Raw genomic sequence first — 17,909 nt, 5'->3', positions numbered from 1 at the left:
GCCGCCGCCGTCATTTCCTCTCTGTTGCCGTCGCCTCTAGTAACCACCAACTCTGCCACCTAATCCATCAGCATCAAATCACTCTGCAAACAAGGGGAAACACGCAAAGTAGCAAAATAATAGAGAAAATAGAAATGGATCGGCTATAAAAGCCAAACACCATGTCTGTATTTTTTTTAGAATCGATTAACAACAACCAGTGAATAATAAGAAGATTAAAAAGCAAAAGAAAAAGGTTGATTTCAATTTATTTTCTTCCCTGTTCTTGTGTTTTTATTTACTTTCTTCTATTTTTTTGTTTATTTTCTACAACTCTTTTAACAAAACAAAAATAAGAAAAGCGAGTTACCTGTGCCGCGCCGGAAAGGAGAAGACGAGCGGTTTCCCCTCGTTCTTCAAGCTTCGGACTTTTTTTTCGAGGTTTGGCCCTAGATTTGTGCCTAAGACACGCCTGGCTTCAAAAAAGGATCAAAAGATCCGATTTTGGAGTCGCCGGCCACCACATACGGCGGTGCTAGGGCGGAGGCATGCCGGAGGCCTAGATCGGCCGATGACCGGCGCCAGGGCCTGAGAGAATGCAAAAGAGAGAGTTCACTCTCAGTTTTTTAGAAAAAATGACGAATCTGATTTTTTTTTTTGAGTTTTTTTAATATTTATACTAAAAGTGAAACGGCGCCGTTTTAGCCCCATGACCCGGCGCGACCAGACCCGCTCCAGGGGGGAACCACGCGTTTTCATGAGATGGTTTATTGGCGCAATAAGCCCCTCCGCGTTTTCTGTGTATTCAATTCGGTTTCTTTATTATTTTCAATTTTGGCCATGAATTCTCGCGTCTGTTTCAATGTGGTCCATAGACCATGTGCAGGCATTAAACTGGAACGGCGTCGTTTGGTCAATAGGGTGATATTTCCCCTTTGGTCCTTTCCTTTTGACACGCGTTTTACACCAGTCCTTTTCGTTTTTTTTTATTTTCGAATTTACCCAATATTTCCGTTTTTATTTCAATTTAGTCCTTTTTTATCTGTTTTATTGTTTAATTAATTATTTTAAATATAATAATATTATCATTACCATTTATTATTATTATCAGTTTTATTTTCCTTTATTTATTCATTATTATTGTTAATATATTGATTTTTTTTATTTTAGCCTTATATATATATATAGATGTTTATATATTCTTATATTTTATAAGCTTAAAGTATTTATACATGTGTATATCTTTCATAATTTATTTATATATATGTACATACCTATATATATTTGTATTATATTTTATAGTTTATACACATATTTTTTATGCATATATCAATATACGTTTTAATTTTTATAAGTACACATATACCTTTTTACTTTTTTTATAATCTTATTCATTTATTTATTTCATTTTCTTTATTGATTTGAATGAATGTTTTAATTTTATTTGCTTGTATATATTGCTATTTCGTATGTTATTGATTTGTACTTATCTTATTTTTATAGCAATTGCTCGTATTATTTTTGCTTATTGTATTCAATATCGCCTTGTTACAAGTATTAACATCGTGTTTTATTATTTCATGTTGAATTAATTTATTTCAATGCATAAACTATGATTTTTGAATAAGCAAAATCTTGTGTTTAGATTTGAGAATATCGTACCCTAATTTACTGGGTCACGATTTTCACAATAAATCTAAATACACGAATCCTTTCAAACTCAAGTTTTAAATGATCTCGGGATTTGAAAGAAGATCGCGTCCTAACTTACTGGTCGTGATCTCGCTTTTTAAATCCGAGATAGCTAAAATACATTTTAATTAAGCATTTCTCTTGTATCGAGAATTCGAGATATTATGTCCTAACTCACTGGATACGATTCTCTTTCTCAATTAACGTAAAATATGTTTCTTTTCCCAATTTTTTTTAACCTTTAATACAAGGATCGTATCTTTAAAATTCTTCAAAGTTTTCAATTATCGACATCAAGACATTAACTAATCAACTAGGTACCAATTTTTGGGCGTATCGAGGGTGCTAATCCTTCCTCGTGCGTAACCGACTCCCGAACCCATTTTTCTGAATTTTGTGGACCAAACTTGTTGTTTTAATAAAATCAAACTATTTATTAAAAATAACCACTTTTCGAGGTGATCCAATCACACCTCATAAAAATAAAAAAAAGGGGATTGGTGGCGACTCCCGTTTCATTTTTCAAAACCCAAGTCGACCCCGTTTTCAAACAAAAAAATGGTGTCAACAAAAGTATTTTAAAATATGATAAATTATTTTTAACTAAAGTAAATTCTCTAATTCTATAAAAGGACTTGGTGTTGTTATGATAGGCATCCCTTTGTTTCTTAACTTTGTATTTGTTTGTTTTTTGGAGAAAAAAAATACATGGGAATCTTTTGCCTGGTTTTGGTGATCTTGCAACTTTCATGGAGTTTGTCTTCCTCTGTTGCTCCTCCATCCTCTCATTTATGTCTCCCACATCAAAGAGATGCTTTGCTCCATTTTAAAACCACCATTTCTGTTATTGTTATTTTCAAGGTACTTATCTCAAGATAGACGTAGAGTCATGGAACAAAAGCATCGATTGTTGTTCATGGGAGGGAGTGGAATGCGACAACGTGACTGGTCATGTAATCGGCCTCGATCTCAGTCACAGTTGCCTTGTTGGTTCTCTCTTCGCAAACAACAGCCTTTTTCAACTGCATAACCTCCAATGGCTTGACTTGAGCTCCAACTACCTCGGAGGCTCTCTTCTTGAGAACACTAGCTGCTTGTTTCGCTTTCATGGACTCCAACGACTCAACCTTGCTGATAACGGTTTCAATGGCACCATCTCATCAAAGTTATTTAGCCAGTTGGTGAGTTTAACCCATCTTAATCTCTCTAATAATGGCTTCTATGGCTTGATCCCGCATCAAATCAGTCTCCTATCAAGTTTGGTTTCACTTGACCTTTCCTTTTACAGTTACGAATCAAGATTTGATGGCCAAGGTTTTGACATGCTTGCAAGAAACTTGACCAAATTAAGAAACCTTGCACTTGATGATGTAGATATGTCTGATGTTGCACTCACTTCCTTTCTAAACTTGTCTTCATCACTTGAACATTTGAGTCTCAGTGAGTGTAAATTACATGGGGAATTCCCAACTCAAGTTTTTCAGCTTCCAAACCTCAAAGTTTTAGATTTAAGGGAGAATGAAAATCTCACAGGTTATCTCCCAAACACAAACTGGAGTAGTGGCCTTGAGTTGTTGTACCTTTCCAATTGTGGTTTTAGGGGGTCAATTCCAGCATCATTTGGAAATCTCACTCAAATCATTTCCGTTGATTTATCAAAAAATTCGCTTGAAGGACAGATTCCAGATGTTTTTGGAAACCTTAGAAAATTAACTTCTTTGAGCATTTCTTCATGCAATTTGAGTGGTCCACTTCCAATAACTATCTTCAACCTCACAAAAATTACCTTTCTTGATTTGTCAAATAATCACTTGGAAGGTCCCTTTCCAAATCATGTTAGTGAGCTTCAATTTTTAGAGGAACTTCGGTTATATGATAACTCTATAAGTGGTGGAGTACCATCTTGGCTGTTTGATCTTGTGAGCCTTACTTCACTTGATTTGTCATCAAACAACTTGAGTGGTGTGATCAAGCCAGATATGCTTTCAAAACTCACGAGTCTTATGTTTCTTGTTGTTTCAAGTAATAGTTTATTATCATTAAGCACAAGCGGCAATGATTTGAACTATTCTTTCCCCCAGCTTACCACTGTGAGATTCTCTGGTGGTCGCGTAAGGCAGTTCCCGAGTTTCTTTCGAACATCGAACTTGGAACAGTTAGATCTTTCCAATAACATGATTTCTGGTGGAATTTCCAAATGGGAAGCTGAAGGGTGGGAAGGATTGCGATGGTTGGATCTTTCTCTTAACTTTTTGACTGCTCTGGAGCAAATGCCGGGAAACAATTTGGATTATCTGAACCTTCATTCCAACTTGCTTCAAGGACCAATTCTCTCAACTTGCTTGAATCCTCAATTCCAATTTTAAAGGAGTTGGAACAGTTCATCATTTCAGAGAATAAATTGACAGGAAATGTCCCTTCTTCTATTTGCAATTGGAGTTCACTTGTTCTTCTGGACTTGTCCGAAAACAGCTTGAGTGGAACTATTCCTGATTGTCTTGGAAATTTAAGCTATCTCGAAACCTTAGATTTGGAAATGAACAACTTCATTGGCAAGATCCCTAATTCTTTTGTGAATAATAGTGAGTTGAGGCATCTTTTACTCAATGACAATCAATTGGAAGGATTAGTACCATCATCTTTGGCTAATACTACTTCATTGGAACTTTTAAATTTAGGGAACAACAAGTTAACGGATAGATTTTCCGGTTGGTTAGCTTCGCTTTCAAGTCTGGAAGTTCTTATCCTGAGATTTAATAGATTGTATGGATCACTGCCTCATTCCATAGCTTCATCTAATTTCTCTGCATTGCGAATAATTGATCTCTCTGCAAATGAGTTCACAGGCACATTGCCAACGAAACTCTTACGAAATTTGAGAGCAATGAAACCTAGAGAGCGGGTAACCTCATATTCTATTGTTTTTGGAGCTTTTGAATTAAATATTACTTTTGAAAATCATGTGAATGTAACAACGAAAAGATTGGAGATGGAATTGAGAAAGACCTATGACATTTTCATATCTATGGACTTGTCAAACAACCAATTCTCCGGAGAAATTCCTGAGGATGTTGGGCAACTTATTTCCTTGCAAATGCTCAATTTCTCTCACAACAACTTCACTGGTCCTATCCCAACATCTTTTGGAAATTTGGTAGCACTTGAATCATTGGATCTTTCATCAAACAAGTTCAATGGCGGGATTCCTTCTCAAGTGACGAATCTGACATTTCTTGAAGTATTGAATCTTTCAAACAACAATCTTGTTGGACCAATTCCTCATGGGAATCAATTCGATACATTTGATAATGATTCCTACAGTGGTAACTTGGGATTGTGTGGATTACCATTATCCAAGCAATGCGTCAACCATCGGGGGCTCGACCCGCCTTCACCATTGGTGGTGGAACATGAAGGTTCTAAGATACCCTTCTTTTGGCAAGTTGTAATGATGGGGTATGGAAGTGGAGTAGTGATAGGACTGAGCTTGGGTTACATTGTATTCACAACTGGAAGACCATGGTGGTTTGTTAGAAAGGTGGAGAGAGATTGGCAATACAATTTCACGAAGTGGGTACAAAGAAACAAAGTAAGAAGAAACTAGCTCTGCATCCAACATCTTGCTTAGTTGAGTTTCTTTTCTAATAACTATTTCATAAGTTTCATCTTTCTTAATCTAATATTTATGTTAAAACATTTTTTTTTTGTAATTTTTGATAGTGGCATTGGAATTCAAGATTGAATTGGATGGAAAGATTCAGCATTTCAGTTCCTTTAGAATGATTTGAATAAATAAGTGGGGGTGATGTGAATTTAACAAATGATGAGTGTCTTTGTGTTCATCATAATTTCTAAATTTGTATTTGTGGGTGTTGTGTAGTTATGTTTGTTCCAAGTAATATTATCCTTTCTTTCGCATGGTTACTATATTTGATATATTGTTAAATTTATACACTCTCGTATTGAGTTGACCAAAAATTCTAAAACTTTGTAAAAAAAGTAAAATTTCAAGATATCAAATGGTTGTTATGCTAGCAATATTTCATTAAAGGTGAATAGTTAGAGGCCTCTTAGTCATGTGGAAATAGTTTTAAGAATCCATCAAATAGTGAAAAGATGCACGAAAGAGAATATTGATATATAATATCTTGAATGTTGATTTAAACATTCCTTAGTAAAAGAATGTACATTTTGCACATGGTGGATGTGTTGGTTTCTTAAGAACAAATTCAAAAAATATTATATATACCACCACGGTATAATTTCATCGTGAAATTATACAAGTTAATAAGTTTAGCTATCTTGTTAAAGAAAAATTCATTAAGTTCATTCTTAATCTTAAAAAAATTATTTTAATTGTCTTCTTTATTCATTTATCCAACTTCAAGTTGGATTAAAGTTATTTAAATTGAATAATTAAAATTATAATAATGAGAATGAGTTGTGACCACAACCGATGCCGATTATTTCCTAGAAAAAGGAAACAATGTCCATAAAAAACATATTGTATAATAGACATTTGGACATGTTATATAACACCCCTAGCCCGTAACCGTCGCCGGAATAAGTTAAGAGGCATTACCGAAGTTTACAGAATAATTGCACAGAATTCCACTATTTACTTACGATCATATCAAAGCTGTCTACTCAAATCATCGTCATTAAATTATTTATATCTTGAACTACAGAACTCTGAATTAAGATCCGCTAAATTTTTCTGAAATTAGACTCACATATCTTCTTACCATAAAATTTTCAAAATTTATGGTTTAACCAATAAGTACAGTTTATTCTTTAAAGTCATCCCTGTTCTGCTATCTGACAGTTTTGACCCTTCTTCACTAAAAATTAATTATCTCCTCGTACGAGATTCGGATGATGTTCCCGTTTATTTCTCTTGAAAATAGACCCATTAAAAATTTTAAACATATTAATTCTAATCCATAATTATTTTTATACAATTTTTAATGATTTTCCAAAGTCAGAATAGGGGATTTTGAAATCACTCTGATGTTGTCTCATAAAACTTAAATATCTCATAATATGAAATTATTTTACTTACACCGTTTCTTCTATGTAAAACTAGACTCAATAAGATTTAATTTCATATTTTATTCAACCTCTAATTTGATTTCCACAATTTTTGGTGAATTTTTAAAATTAGACTACTGGTGCTGTCCAAAACTATTTTAGTGAAAAATGTTGATAACTAAGTTTGTAATACCTTCACTTCCTTTCAATTAAACCCTATACATGCCATATAAACCTTAAGATACACAATAAAACTTACCGAAGTAATCTGGATAGTATGCCCTAATGTGTATGATCCGATCTAATTTTTATTTTATTTATAGATAGAGATGCTTTCCAACCGTGCTAACTCTGATAAAGCTGAAAGTGATATTCACGTGTTTGAGTAAAAATATTGCTTATGATGAAGCGGGAATCATAAAAGTATGAAATGAATGTTTTATAGTGAACATGTTGATGACAAAATTTTACGTTATACGTTTGAATATATGAGAATTAAATTTTGAGGCTTTACGACCTCCACCCCCTCACCTGTATGTCTTATATAATAGAATTCACAAGATTTATATTGATTAAGCTCGCAAGTGAGAAACCGAAGAGTTCAGTGGCTGAGTAATTAATAATGTGGGTAGAAATGAGAATGAGTTAATAAGTAAAGAGAGTTATAGAAGAGATATCAGATTTTTTCTGAAGATTCTTTGGGATACGCAATGTCGCTATTAAGGAAAAATATTAAAATAAATTTTTTGACTTCGGATTTGTAGTCCCGAAACCACTATTCTGATTTCACTGGAAAACGTGTTACATTCTTTATATTTGAATAAGTGGCATTTTAGTATTTATAAGTCTAATTTGAAAATTAAAATCCAATTCATATTATATATAAATATTTATTCAAATTTATCATAAATAAATTAGCATTATTATCAATCAAACTTTAATTTTACTTCTGATGCAATCTTGAGTAGCATTGTTTGGAAAGTGTCCAGCCAAGTGTGTAAAATAAAATTCTCTTTCATTTTACTTTCCAGGGGATACCTTTCGAACAACTCTAGGCAAACATTGTTCATGTTCGAACTTGATTCTTCGTTTACAAGTAATCCATGAACTGGAAGAACAAGTGGTTTATCAACATATTCTAATGTAATGGTGCACTCACCACACAACTATTGAAATGTATGTCTCAAGTCTTCATTGTTCCACCAATGCAGCTAATAAATCTGGATAGATTGTGGAGCTTCGGATCAACACTGTGTACCCGAAATCGACTTCATCTAGGTATGCATGGACCCTCGGGTCAATATCACCTAAAGAGCCATGATGCAACCTGCTCCGGACTGATCAACTCACTTGCTATATACAGTTTATATAACACTTGTTAGTGAACAAAAAATATATTATGTTAAAATCAAGTTTGTAATATTTACTATTTTCAATATTTCATCAAATACACGCTAAAGTTGTAGCAATGCCATTTCCCCAAACTTGCAAAAACAACAAATAAAATATTTTCACAATCATAAACTTTTATTTTAACTTAATCTAAATTTCATTATAAACATTAAAAATGCTTATAATAAAATATTTCTATTAAACAATTTTCACAACAAATATTATATTTATATTCAAATTAAACATATTACTGATAAAATTAACTATTTACAACTAAGTAAACAAACTAATTACAAGTAAAAAAATAAATCTCACTCATAAAAATATTTTTAATATCTAATTCATTATGGTAATTACAAATATATCCAACATATTACAGAAAATTGCTTAAATTAAAAAAATCCTACACAATTGAACTACCAAATAAACAATATAATGTAATAAAATATAATTACAATTTACATATTTTATAACAAATTTAAAGTTCATATATATGTATAAATCTTTTTTTACTATAGCAAACAGGTAATATATCTTGCTCAACTAGATCGGTGAGTCCGAGCTACAGGATGTCATATTTATTGTCGGAGCAACTACAATTAATTACAACATAATTTTTTATCAATTCAACACTTTATATTCATTAACATGATCATTACATCATTATATCATAACATATAATTTGATCTGAGGTTTGTATGAGATTACACAAGCTCTTTTGATAACTCGAGACCATTTGAGGATTAAAATGTAAAATTTTAAAATTTTCGAGTTGGCGTCATGACATCCAAAATAGTAGGTTGGTGACACAACTTAGGACCAAAATGTAAAGTTTCCAAACTTTACCGAATTGGCATTGCAACACCAAGGTGTAATGTCGCGACATTGAAGACAGTTAGTTGATGTTGCGACCTCAAACAGAGAAAGTCGCAATGTTGAAAGGTGGTGTTGCGACATCCATGAGGTGGTGTCACGACTTTGTAGGCAGTATACTACAAACTTATATTCCTTTTTCTTCAGTCTATCATTTTACATAATATGCAAATTTTGTAACCTATAATGGCAATCATCACAAAATAAAAGTTCATCCTAATTTCATCAAATCATCCTATCATGCCAAATTATGCAATTCAAATGTATAAGATTTTTGAAATCAAGTGCTCAAATGACACTAAACTCATGATCAAAGTCTAGACATATCCAAGCCATTTATCAATCTTAGTGAACTAGCTTACCACATTTTTCAACTTAAACACATAAGGCTTAGGTAAACTTTGAATTCAAGAATCGAAATGGCATTGACATAACCAAACTAGGCACAAACTAGGCCATGTATCAAGCTTAACATGCAAACACAACTTTAGGTACAAATACAACTTTGGCATTCAAATTAGGATGACCATTTACATAACACAATGACCCTATAAACATGCCACAATATTAGGACCAAAATTATCCAATTCAATTCAATCTCATCTATTATCCATGCATGTCCATTTTTATCAACATTTCATATTATGTTCAAAAATAGATAAAAATGGAAATAACACAATCAAACCTTATTAAGCAAGGAAGAGTAGTAATAACCATAAGAACTTGCCTTTCAAAATACAAACGAGTAGGTTTCTCATGGCCTATTATGCAAATTTAGCTTTTCTTCTACTAGTTCCACTTTTATCCCGTTCTGGTTCTATACAAATATATATTTATACCAATCAATATAACATAATAACACATAATAGTCATTCAATGGATCACAACAATAATGCCACAAGATACATGATCTTAAACAATCCCTTTTTCGATTTCACATATATTTTGTATTTTATTCAATTTAGCCCCTGAACTCGGGATCAACATATTTTTCGATTCTTAGCTTCGGATCAAAATTCGATTTCACATGCTTTCATTAGAGACATTATACTTTCTATTTTTTATGTTTACGCAATTCGATTTCCCTATGCTTGCAAGGCCTTTCTCAAAAAGATAATTCACTATCTTTCAACACCGTACAAAAGTAATTTAAGTCCTCACACCCTGAATTAACGACTTCAATTTTGCACTTAAAATATCAAGGTCTCTCCCCATTAAATTTTTCCCTTGAAAACTTAGTTTATAAATAAAGTGAGTCAGTTGTTTACTTATAAAATACACTAAAAATAACAAATTCCTAACGGAACTCTCATTACAGAATAAGTCCAAACAATATTAAAATTTATATATACTCTTAAAAAAATTAAATTATATACATTCAACTTACAAATTATGATGAGTCTTGCTTAAGTAATAAAAAAATAAAGTTGTAAAGTCATATTAAAATTCTACTCCCTTTTTCTTTTACTTTTGGGCATTTAAAATTTATTACCTCTATTTTTTTTTAATTTGAAAATTAGAACTCAATTGATAATACTATTATTAGTAAACATTCTTTATATTTGAATAAGTGGCATTTTAGTATTTATAAGTCTAGTTTGAAAATTAAAATCCAATTCATATTTTATAAATATATATATATTCAAATTTATCATAAATAAATTAACATTATTATCAATCAATCTTTAATTTTTAAATCGAAGGGATTAAATTCATGGAATTAAATGTAAATGGGCAAAATTTCAAAAACCCAAAGTGTATGGGGAATATAGAACTATTAGACCTAAAATTTTTAAATATCAAATAAATAGAAATGTATAAAAATATTTTTTTTTAAAAATAAATTATTATTAACTAAATTAAATAGTCTAGTCAAGGAAATTTTTTAAAAAAAATCAGAGCAGGAAAAAAAAATTAGATTAAGAGTTAAATAAGTGACTTTTTTTTTGGGGTACAAAATGAAAAAATAGACAATGAAATGGGAAATCAAGTAAATATTAAGTCCTAACTTCTAAAATGGGATACACTTTTGTGGTCTTCACTTCAAAATAATTATTGATGTTCGCACTTTTTTTTTTCTTTTCATTATTTTATGCATCCGCTTGAGATTTAAGTAGATATAATTTGTTAGTTGAGTGATTAAATTAAGGTTTATTGATAAAATAAGCCCCCCAAACTTCAAAAAAAATCAATTAGGTATTTTCTAACTTTTTACACCCAATTGAGTACTTGAATTAATAAAACTGATTAAATAGTCACTTTGACTGATGTTGACTGTTAATATTTAATAACAATGCTGATGTGGCCATTAGCAAGCCACGGTGGCATCATCAAAATTTTTTCAAATAAATAAAAAATATTTTAAAATTAATTTTGAATAAATATACAATGAATAACCCAATTTCTTGTAAAAGATAATTATTACGTGTATCATATGTAAATTCATAGTTGAAATGCCATAATCTTTTATTCAACATTCATAATTTTCCAGCAACATAACTTCTTTTTTTTTACCATTTTGGAGCAATTTCCAGGAAAGAGTTAGGAAATGCTCAACATTTGTTCCAACTTGCTTTAAGGGCCAATTCTCTTGACTTATTTTATAAGTCGGTGGCATATATATAAGAAAAAAAAATACTCTACAAAACACCTTGGAAAGCAATAATACTCAAACTATAAAATAAATTTAAAATCATATTTAGGGGTGAAGACAGAAAATTTTTTAGGAGGACCGAAATTAAATTGAAAATTAAATTGCACCTTTTCCAGATAGGGTATGGTTCTATTTATGTATTTTGTTTCTTTGGTACTTGCTTGTTGATAGTTTTTCTTGTTATGGTTGCAAGCCACTATATTTTTTATTTAGCAGTTTTTTGCCTTTTAACTCTTATTGATAGTTGTCTGTGCCTGTGTGTGTGTGTTAAGTGTTGAGAGCCAGTTACTTCGAGCCTTGTTGTCTACCCGACACTATTTGTTAGAAAGGAAGGAAAATGAGGGAAAGGAAAGGGCACTGAAATTGGTTTTATTATCATTCATTTTGGCACAACAGATGGAAAATGGGAGGATGGAAAAGGATTGAGTAAACATGTAAATGATGTGATTGCACCTGTGGAAGGGTTGAATTTTGAGGGAATGAGAGAAATGTCCACCTACTTTCTCTGCCTTCTCCTAATACGCTCTTTCCAGTAATCTCTGTGTCCTAGCATTATAATATCATTTTTTTAGTCAGTTAGGATAATTGGATTGCAAGGTTCATGGTTGAGAGAAAGCTAGGTAAAGGTGGATTTGGTCAGGTGTTTGTTGGACGAAAAAAAAAAATCAGAGCAGAAAAATAAAATTAGATTAAGAGTGAAATAAGTGACTTTTTTTGGGGTACAAAATGAAAAGTAGACAATGAAATGGGAAATCAAGTAAATATTAAGTCTTAACTTCTAAAATGGGATACACTTTTGTGGTATAACTATGACTTTTGTGGTATAACTATGACTTTTGTGGTCTTAACTTCAAAATAATTGACTTTAACTATAAAAGTATTTTAAAATATGATAAATTGTCTAATTCTATAAAACGACTTGGTGTTGTTATGATAGACATCCCTTTGTTTCTTAACTTTGTACTTGTTTGTTTTTTGGAGAAAAAAAAATATGGGAATCCTTTGCCTGGTTTTGGTGATCTTGCAACTTTCATGGAGTTTGTCTTCCTCTGTTGCTCCTCCATCCTCTCATTTATGTCTCCCACATCAAAGAGATGCTTTGCTCCATTTTAAAACCACCATTTCTGTTGATTGTTTTAGAGATCCTTATCCCAAGATAGACGTAGAGTCATGGAACAAAAGCATCGATTGTTGTTCATGGGAGGGAGTGGAATGCGACAACGTGACTGGTCATGTAATCGGCATCGATCTTAGTCACAGTTGCCTTGATGGTTCTCTCTTCGCAAACAACAGCCTTTTTCAACTTCACAACCTCCAATGGCTTGACTTGAGCTCCAACAACCTCGGAGGCTCTCTTCTTGAGAACACTAGCTGCTTGTTTCGCTTTCATGGACTCCAACGACTCAACCTTGCTTATAACGTTTTCACTGGCACCATCTCATCAAAGTTATTTAGCCAGTTGGTGAGTTTAACCCATCTTAATCTCTCTTATAATGGCTTCTATGGCTTGATCCCGCATCAAATCAGTCTCCTATCAAGTTTGGTTTCACTTGACCTTTCCTTTTACGGTTACGAATCAAGATTTGATGGCCAAGGTTTTGACATGCTTGCAAGAAACTTGACCAAATTAAGAAACCTTGCACTTGATGATGTAGATATGTCTGATGTTGCACTCACTTCCTTTCTAAACTTGTCTTCATCACTTGGACATTTGAGTCTCAGTGCGTGTAACTTACATGGGGAACTCCCAACTCAAGTTTTTCAGCTTCCAAACCTCAAAGCTTTAGGTTTAAGTGAAAATGAAAAACTCACAGGTTATCTCCCTAACACAAACTGGAGTAGTGGCCTTGAGTTGTTGGACCTTTCCGATTGTGGTTTTAGGGGGTCAATTCCAGCATCATTTGGAAATCTCACTCAAATCATTTCAGTTGATTTATCAGGAAATTCGCTTGAAGGACAGATTCCAGCTGTTTTTGGAAACCTTAGAAAATTAACTTATTTGAGCTTTTCTTCATGCAATTTGAGTGGTCCACTTCCAATAACTATCTTCAACCTCACAAGAATTACCAGTCTGGATTTGTCAAATAATCACTTGGAAGGTCCCCTTCCAAATCATGTTAGTGAGCTTCAATTTTTAGAGGAACTTCGGTTAGATGATAACTCTATAAGTGGTGGAGTACCATCTTGGCTGTTTGATCTTGTGAACCTTACTTCACTTGATTTGTCATCTAACAACTTGAGTGGTGTGATCAAGCCAGATATGCTTTCAAAACTCACGAGTCTTATGCTTCTTTATGTTTCAAGTAATAGTTTATTATCATTAAGCACAAGCGGCAATGATGTGAATTATTCTTTCCCCCAGCTTAGAACTGTGAACTTCTCTGGTTGTAGCGTAAGGCAGTTCCCGAATTTCTTTCGAACATCGAACTTGAAAGCATTAGATCTTTCCAATAACATGATTTCTGGTGGAATTTCCAAATGGGAAGCTGAAGGGTGGGAAAGATTGAAATGGTTGGATCTTTCTCAGAACTTTTTGACTGCTTTGGAGCAATTTCCGGGAAACAATATGGAATATCTCAACCTACATTCCAACTTGCTTCAAGGACCAATTCTCTCAACTTGCTTGAATCCTCAAACTCCAATTTTAAAGGAGTTGCAAGCGTTCATCATTTCAGAGAATAAATTGACAGGAAACGTCCCTTCTTCTATTTGTAATTGGAGTTCACTTGTTCTTCTGGACTTGTCCGGAAACAGCTTGAGTGGAACTATTCCTGATTGTCTTGAAAATTTATGCGGTACCTTAGATTTGCAAATGAACAACTTCAGTGGCAAGATCCCTAATTCTTTTGCGAATATTGGTTTGAGGCGTCTTTTACTCAATGACAATCAATTGGAAGGATTAGTACCATCATCTTTGGCTAATTCTACTTCATTGGAACTTTTAAATTTAGGGAACAACAAGTTAACGGATAGATTTCCCCCTTGGTTAGCTTCACTTTCAAGTCTGCAAGTTCTTATCTTGAGATTTAATAGATTTTATGGATCACTGCCTCATTCCGTAGCTTCATCTAACTTCTCTGCATTGCGAATAATTGATCTCTCTGCAAATGAGTTCACGGGCACATTGTCAACGAAACTCTTACGAAATTTGAGAGGAATGAAAGATAAACCTAGAGAGTGGTTAACCTCCGAATATTCATATATTTTTCAATATTTTGAATTCAGTTTTATTTATGAAAATCATGTGAATGTAACAACGAAAAGATTGGAGGTGGAATTGACAAAGACCTGTGACATTTTCATATCTATGGACTTGTCAAACAACCAATTCTCCGGAGAAATTCCTGACGATGTTGGGCAACTTATTTCCTTGCAAATGCTCAATTTCTCTCACAACAACTTCACTGGTCCTATCCCGACATCTTTGGGAAATTTGGTAGCACTTGAATCATTGGATCTTTCATCAAACAAGTTCAGTGGCGGGATTCCTCCTCAAATGACGAATCTGACATTTCTTGAAGTATTGAATCTTTCAAACAACAATCTTGTTGGACCAATTCCTCATGGGAATCAATTCGATACATTTGATAATGATTCCTATAGCGGTAACTTGGGATTGTGTGGATTACCATTATCCAAGCAATGCGTCAACTTTCAGGGGCCTGACCCGCCTTCACCATTGGTGGTGGAACATGGAGGTTCTAAGATACCCTTCTTTTGGCAAGTTGTAATGATGGGGTATGGAAGTGGAGTAGTGATGGGACTGAGCTTGGGTTACATTGTATTCACAACTGGAAGACCATGGTGGTTTGTTAGAAAGGTGGAGAGAGACTGGCAATACAATTTCACGAAGTGGGTACAAAGAAACAAAGTAAGAAGAAACTAGCTCTGCATCCAACATCTTGCTTAGGTGAGTTTCTTTTCTAACAACTATTTCATAAGTTTCATCTTTCTTAATCTAATATTTAAGTTAAAACATTTTTTTTTCTTTTTGTAATTTGTGATAGTGGCATTGGAATTCAAGATTGAATTGGATGGAAAGATTCAGCATTTCAGTTCCTTGGGAATGATTTGAATAAATAAGTGGGGTGTTGTGAATTTAGCAAATGATATGAGTGTCTTCGTGTTCATCATAATTTTTATATTTGTATTTGTGGGTATTGTGTCGTTATGTTTGTTCCAATTAATATTATCCTTTCTTTCGCACGGTTATTATATTTGATATATTGTTAAATTTATACACTCTCGTATTGAGTTGACCAAAAATTCTAAACCTTTGTAAAAAAAAGTAAAATTTCAAGATATCAAACGGTTGTTATGCTAGCAATATTTCATTAAAGGTGAATAGATAGAAGCCTCCTAGTCATGTGGAAATAATTTTAAGAATCCATCAAATAGTGAAAAGATGCACGAAAGAGAATATTGATATAAGATATCTTGAATGTTGATTTAAACATTCTTTAGTAAAAGAATGTACATTTTGCACATGGTGGATGTTTTGGTTTCTTAAGAACAAATTCAAAAAATATTATATATACCACCACGGTATAATTTCACGATGAAATTATACAAGTTAATAAGTTTAGCTATCTTGTTAAAGAAAAATTCATTAAGTTGGTTCTTAATCTTAAAAAAAATTAATGTAATTGTCCTCTTTATTCATTTATCCAACTTCAAGTTGGATTAATGTTATTGAAATTGAATAAATAAAATTATATTAATGAGAATGAGTTGTGACCATAACCGATGCCGATTATTTCCTAGAAAAAGGAAACAATATTCAAAAAAACATATTGTAAAATAGACATTTGGACATGTTAGCTTATGAATTGATTATATATTAGTGATTTAATCGCTAATTTATGATAATGAATGGGAGAAAATAATTTTCTTTATATAATAGTACTACAATTAGGATTAGTTTCAATTGTATCATTAGACACCGGGAACCCAACCTTTAATTAGTAAAACCTCTAACTTTAAAGTTCAATAGGTAAAAACAAGTTATCATTATGTGTTTGTAATGTACGAGCAAAACTAATTTTAAAAATAGTTTAGTTAAAACTAGCACGGTCCATTGTATATAGAGGATGAATTTAAATACTCTTAATGGAGCTATTTATTGTTTAAATGTCTAAAAAAAATGAAAACATTAAAGAAACTCTACCTATATAAACATAAAAAGTCATGTCGCTTCAACAAGTAGGGGTGGAATCTCTCTTCTAAATGTTTATTACGAACAAGATGCACATGACTATATTAGTGGTAAAACAACCATTGAGGGAACTATAAATGAAAATTATGTGTGGTGGATTTCAACTCCTAATTTAGGAATTTTGGTTCAATCTTCGAACATCGACAACATTATTAAAACTCTGGAATATATCCACAAATTGATAGTTCAAATCGAGAAATAATTTTTATGTAAAATGATATCTCATTAAAAGATACGTTTTTATGAAAGGGTATTTTGTGGAAATATCACCCATTAGATATCTATATAACAGACTTTTTTATTAATAATTTTTACAATTCTATTTAAAATGTCGAGGGCTTTATTGTATTTTTGAAGGCGTTAAGAAAAGTGTTTTACGCGTCAAAGCCACTATATGGCTTAACCTGATCAGCTACAACTACCGCGATGGCCCTCTTCTTGAGAACAGCAGCAGCCTGTTTCACTTTCATGGACTCCGACGACTCAACCTTGCTTACAACGGTTTCGATGGTGCTATCTCAACAGTCATTTAGTCAGTTGGTGAGTATAACCCGTCTAAATCTCTCTTAGAATGGGTTCTTCGGCTTAATCCCGCGTCAAATCAATCTTGTCGAACACCTACATATCAAGCCATTAAGAGCATGAAAACAGTAAACATGATTAAGAGAAGAAGAGAAATATAGAGAATTCTAGAATTAAACTCAAAATCACAACATTAAACCACAGTATTAACAGAGTAACCTTGAGTTTGTCTCGAAAATAACAAAACAAGCCTTCAGAAAGTGATTTTGTCAAAATATCTGCAACTTGCTCTCCACCAGGAGCATGATTCACCTGAAGCTTTCCAACATTAACTCGTTCTCTGACAAAATGAAGCTGTAGCTCCACATGTTTGGACAGTGCATGTAGCACCAGACCACAGGAACAGTCTGTAACTTAACACCTAGCTCTTCTAAAAAAGACTGAACTGGATGAATTACTGGCAAACAAGCAGATGTAACAGAAGACTGAGTCAGAGTGAGATATTGGCTTCAACTTCTCAACAAAAGGAAACACGTTCTCGTCAAAAATCAC

The 17,909-nt window shown here is 32.8% G+C and overlaps 2 protein-coding genes across 2 annotated transcripts; both read left to right on the top strand.

The window, feature by feature from the left end:
* Positions 1-2,379: 2,379 nt before the first annotated feature.
* Positions 2,380-5,275, top strand: LOC107919251 (receptor-like protein Cf-9). The gene is made up of 3 exons (XM_041099217.1): positions 2,380-2,425; positions 2,533-3,901; positions 3,994-5,275. The coding sequence occupies exons 1-3, from the start codon at positions 2,380-2,382 to the stop codon at positions 5,273-5,275; spliced, it is 2,697 nt and encodes an 898-aa protein (XP_040955151.1).
* A 7,251-nt stretch (positions 5,276-12,526) lies between these two features.
* Positions 12,527-15,821, top strand: LOC107919004 (receptor-like protein Cf-9). Its single transcript, XM_016848548.2, has 2 exons — positions 12,527-15,530; positions 15,628-15,821. Exon 1 carries the CDS (start codon positions 12,612-12,614, stop codon positions 15,504-15,506), a length of 2,895 nt encoding a protein of 964 aa, XP_016704037.1. The 5' UTR covers positions 12,527-12,611; the 3' UTR covers positions 15,507-15,530; positions 15,628-15,821.
* The last annotated feature ends 2,088 nt before the right edge of the window (positions 15,822-17,909 follow it).

Source organism: Gossypium hirsutum, chromosome D08 (genome assembly GCF_007990345.1).
Source record: "Gossypium hirsutum isolate 1008001.06 chromosome D08, Gossypium_hirsutum_v2.1, whole genome shotgun sequence".
Classification (NCBI taxonomy): domain Eukaryota; kingdom Viridiplantae; phylum Streptophyta; class Magnoliopsida; order Malvales; family Malvaceae; genus Gossypium; species Gossypium hirsutum.
The sequence above is the reverse complement of the archived record's forward strand: the minus strand, read 5'-3'. Positions and strand labels throughout refer to the sequence as shown.